This window comes from Corvus kubaryi, unplaced genomic scaffold (assembly GCF_017639235.1).
Source record: "Corvus kubaryi isolate FWS band 111438036 unplaced genomic scaffold, C.kubaryi_AGA036_p1.0 split3-37304, whole genome shotgun sequence".
In the NCBI taxonomy this organism is placed as follows: domain Eukaryota; kingdom Metazoa; phylum Chordata; class Aves; order Passeriformes; family Corvidae; genus Corvus; species Corvus kubaryi.
In genome coordinates this window covers 2245857-2250812 of record NW_024582087.1, presented here as the reverse complement: position 1 = coordinate 2250812, position 4956 = coordinate 2245857, and the positions used below count along the sequence as shown (strand labels likewise).

Below are 4956 nucleotides of genomic sequence, written 5' to 3'. Positions count from 1 at the left end.
TGGAATTCCCGTTGAGAATTCCATGTTGAAAACAGGCTTGGAGATGTAGGCGGGCACTGAGGGGTGCTCCTCGTATCCAAGGCCTTGGGAATAGATGGGGAAAGAGGTAAGTGGGTAACTGGGAATGGGAAAAGAGGGAAGGCCTTGGGATGGGGGAGGAAAAGCCTCATCTGTGTGAAGGTGCTGCCTTTGAAATTCCCATTGAGAATTCCATGTTGAGGACAGACTTGGAGCTGCAGGTGGGCACTGAGGGGTGATCCTCATGTCCAAGGCCTTGGGAATAGAAGGGCAAAGAGGGAAGGGAGTAACTGGGAGCAGGAAAAGAGGGAAGGGCTCAGGATGGGGAAGGAAAAGCCCCATCTCTGTGAAGGCTCTTGGTGTGGAGGTGTTCAGACACTCAGTGAAGACACAGCCAAGCCTCGCTTGGGAGAAGCTTGGAAGAATCCACAAAGGCTTGGAAGAATCTGGAAAGGCTGCCAGGAGCATGAGGGCTGCTCTGCTTCCTGACTGGAATTCCCTTTCCGGTTCTTCTGGAAGTGCCCTCGTAGCTCTGCACGTGTCAGTGGGGGGAGGGAAATTCCTGGGGATTCAGGCAGCTCCCATTGGCTTTATCCAAGGTTTAGCCGTGGAGTTGTTCCTTCCACATTCCGTGCTCATTATCCGGAATCTCCTGCACATCCTGCCCGGCACGGAGCGAATTCCAGCACGGGAAGCACTGGGGACAAGGCTCTGTGCCCGGGGGGTTCTGCTGCTGCTCCCGGTGTTCCCTCTCTGCTCCCACCTTTCCCTCCACCCACCAATCATCCCGGCTCCTTTGTGGAGCTGAATTCCCATCGTTATTCCAAAGGAGCCTTGCGGTGCCTTTGATCACTCATCCCTGTTCCAAGGGACTGAGCCTGGGGATTCACAGTGCGTTGACTTCCCTGGAATCCGGGCAGGGAGCAGAGCCGGCTCTGGCACCGTCGCTCTGCGGTGTCTGCATTGTTAGACCGTCAGGAGACGTGGGATTGTTCCATGTGGGAGGCTTGTAAGGCTCCTGGATCACTTTGGCTCTTCGGGAATTGCACCTCTGAAGGAGAACTTGGTGCTGGGAACGCTCGTTTCCCTCTGGAGTTGATTTTAAAGGAGTGGGAAGTGCTAAACCAAGGCCCCGCTGCTCCATCCTGTTCCAGAGGGAGGCTGGACACAAGGTCAGGGAGGGATTTCACTCCCTGAAAACGGGGATTGGGCAAAGCCAAGAGCTGGGGTGAGCAGATGAACAGCACAGCCAGGGCTGTCATGGCAACTGTGCCTCCCGAATCCTTAGCCCAGCCTGAGGGATTCCTCTGGTTTACTCCACCTTTTTTAAGGAAAATTGTGTCCTCAGGAACAGGTCTGGATCCTGCTAAGCCCTGACTGCCCTGCAGGGGTGGAATCCCACCTGAGCCTCGTGCTCAGCTCCCAGGAGGTGTGGTGGGGTGAGGGGAATGGACTTTTAAACCTGGGAGTGGGAAGGAGATGGAGGGAAGTTGGGAAGGGCTGGATTGGCTGGGGTGACACCGCAGCCACAGATCAGAGCAGGAGCAAGTCCCCAACCAGCAGCTCCAGGGCCACCAGGGAGGGGCTCGGAGCCAGACCCGCCGTGGTGGTCACTCCCAGGCCTGGGAATGTTGGGAAGCTCCCGTGGTGGTGCTGAGCAGGCCGGGGCTGTGCCTTGGGAAGGGGATTTTCCATGGGAAGTGAGCGGCACTAAAGCCATCCCGCACCACTCTGGCCCTGCTGAACGTGTGACATGGCAGGAGCCCCACGGGCACGATCCGTGGTGCCACTCCATGGCAGAGCAGGGATTCGAGGGCAATCCATAGCATTCCAGGTATCTTCCTGGTTCGTTTTCCCTTTGGAGGAGTGGGAATGTCTCCACTGAGCACACAGGGCAGGATCTTGCTGCTGGATGTCCCTCTGGAAGAGCAGGGAGAACTTGAATTCCTGCCGAGGCGGAAAGAGTCCCTTTTCCCCTCTCTTTCCTCTTTTCCTGTCAGGAATCCCAGCACTGGCCCGTGGCTCTCCCGTGCCCTGGGCTGAATGCAGGATTCGGGATTCAGGAGGAGAATTCCTGGCAGAGCAGCTCCACCCCTAGGCCTGGGCTGGCTCCTCTCCTGCTCCTTCAGCCACATCAAATCCAACATTTTTCTATCCCCACATCTCCCAAAGCAGCTTTTGGGGTGGGCTGTATCAAATTCTCACCCTTTCAGGTGGCAGAGATTTGGGAATTCCCTCCGTGGAGCTGCAGGAATTGTTTCCCCCATGTCAGGAAGGAGGGACTGGGGTGCCCAGAAACACAAATCCACAAGTGACTCTTCCCAAAGCTCCTTCCTGCCAGCTCAGAATCCTCTCCCCCTTCCCCGTCCCCTCGGAATAACCTTCCCTCCGTGCTCCGTCCTCGCTGGATTTGTGGAATATTCTGCAGGGAACCATCCTGCCTTGGCACAGAGGGCACTCCATGATCTTCTGTGCCTTTGCTGTCTCTGCTGCTTTGAAGCAGTTTTGTCTTTGGGATCCCAGCTGCAGATTTGCTTTTTCTGTCCCTTCTCCTTTTTCCCTTTGTTTTTCCAAGCCAAACACTGGTTTGATTCCCTCTGGAACAACCTCCCTCATCCCACATTCCCATGAGTTGTGGTGCCCACAGGTTGAGCCTCAGGAATGGGTTTGTTGCCACCCCAAAAGTCTCTGTAAAGAAAAACTTGATACTGGTTTTAAACTGGCAGAGAGCAGATTTAGATAAAAGATTGGAAAGAAATTCCTGCCTGTGAGGGTGGAGAGGGGCTGGAATGGGTTTTCCAGAGAAGCTGGGGCTGCCTCTGGATCCCTGGAAGTGTCCCAGGCCAGGTCGGACAGGGCTTGGAGCCACCTGGGATAGGGGAAGGTGTCCCTGGCCATGGCAGGGGGTGGGATGGGATTGAAGGTCCTTCCAACCCCAACCATTCCATGATTCCATGGAATGAAGGCAAGAGGCAGCTCAGCCTGGCTGGCCTGGAGCTCCTTCCCTCCCTGTCCCTCCCTGGGCCTCAGTTTCCTGGGGATAAATAAAAGGGATGATTTTTTGGGAAGCATTAAGGGAATGGAAAGGAGAAAGGAGCAGGCCTTGGCGGGGCTGGGAAGGGCTCAGCTTCCCCCCAGTCTCTGTGGCTGGAGCAGGAGGAAAGGGAAGCAGAAAAAAGGACCACCAGAGCTGCTGGGTGGCAGGGAAAAGGTTGGATTTTCCAGGTGCCCTCTTTTCCCTGGAAGGCCATTGGTATTCAGCCTGGCAGCCTGTCTAGACACCAGGCCTTGGAGAGGGATTGGCCAGCCCTGAGCTCGCTGCAGTGACACTCCTGTCACCATCAGTGCCGCCAGGGACGGGCCTGATCCTGCCTCTGGAATTGCTCCCACCCCTCAGAATTCCAGCACCTGCCAGCTGCTCTGGGATCCTGCTCCAGGCAGCAGCAGGAGTGGGATAAAAGCTGGACTTTGTGTGGGGAAAGCCCCAGGGTTGTGCTGCTGCGGCTCCCTGGCCCTCACTGAGCTCCCAGTCACCAAAACGTGACTTTTCCTGCTTTTCCAGCCCTGTTTCTGTGCTTAGGGAACACCAGGAAGGTGAATGTGTTGGAGCAGCTCGGGAGAAGAGCTCGGGAGCTGAGCTGGGGCTGCTCCAGGAGGGAATGGGATTGTTGGGAAGCACAGGCAGATATTGGGATCGGGGGTTAGGGCTGTGCTTCCTGGCTGCTTCTGCTCCTCTCCCAGCCCCACAGAGCCTTCAGCAGCTTCCCAGTGGAGCTTCCCAGGTCCTGGCTGCTCTTCCCTTGGCATCCCACCCTGTCCAGACAGGAGGGATGTGGATCTCCCTCTTCCCCAGAGCCAGGCTTGGAGAGGGATGGGGACCTCAGGGTGGGTTTGGAGTCAGATCTGGATTTGCTTCCCCTCCTCCCCCGAATGCTGCTGGAAAAGCAGATTTGAGGGACATTTCCCAGCACTGGCATTCCCAGGGGTGGGAAGCAGGATAACAACATCAATGGGGTGGTTCTTTGTGTATTTCTGGCTGTCACCTGCCTGTCCCCTCCCTGCCCTGCCCTCGGATCCGAGGATTCCAGCGGGAATGGTGCAGAGCCTCCGTCTCCAGCAGCTGCCTGGCTTTTCCATTTTCCCCCTGAATTCCCACCCTTTTCCTCCTCAGCTAAATCCATCCTCCCTTCTGCCACAGCCTAGTTCCACAATTTGCTGCTTTATGGGATCCAGAAGTGCTCCTGGAGAGGGGTTTGGGTTGGCTGCTGCTGTGGAATCCTTTATCTCCATGTGAGAACTCGGCAGCGCTCCACCAATGCATTTTTGTGTTATGGTTATTATGGGAAGTGCGAGCCAGAGCCTTTTCCAGGAGGAACTGGGATTTGCGGTTGGATTCACTGTTGCAAACACTGGTCCTTTATGCAGGGTGGGCACTCCCTGAGTTTACCAGTAGGAAAGTTTGGGATCTGGGATTTCAGTTCGGGATAAAACCAGCAGCTCCCTGATGGGTTTTTTTGGGGGGGGGATGGTGTGTTTTCTCTTCCCAGCTCTCTCCTGTGGCATTCCCAGAGCCCCGAGGAACGGGGTTGTTTTTGGGAAGGAGTACACGGTGGGCACCAAGGCCGTGTACCAGTGCAACCAGGGCTTCCAGCTGCAGCCGGGCGCCGAGCCCAGCGCCGAGTGCCTGCAGGAGGGAGTCTGGAGCAACGGGAATCAGCCCCCGCTGTGCGTGGGTGAGTGGGAATTCGGGATGGCGCTGGGGTGGCCGTTCCACCTGGAGGACAACCAGCTCTGCCCCACGGCTCTGGGCTTTGGGGGGAATTACTGCAGAGATGGAATCTGGCAGGGGGTGGGATGGGATGGGATGGGATGGGATGGGATGGGATGGGATGGGGATGGGATGGGGATGGGATGGGGATGGGGTGGGGTGGGATGGGA

At 56.7% G+C, this 4956-nt stretch overlaps 1 protein-coding gene across 5 annotated transcripts in view; it reads left to right on the top strand.

Annotated features, from left to right (window-relative positions):
- CSMD2 (CUB and Sushi multiple domains 2) overlaps positions 1-4956 on the top strand; it is a 338283-nt gene that overhangs the window by 291725 nt on the left and 41602 nt on the right. For all 5 annotated transcript variants that reach the window (XM_042015480.1, XM_042015478.1, XM_042015482.1 and 2 more), the window contains one exon: positions 4566-4751. In XM_042015480.1, coding sequence (XP_041871414.1) covers positions 4566-4751 — 186 coding nt within the window. The remainder of the gene's footprint in view (positions 1-4565; positions 4752-4956) is intronic.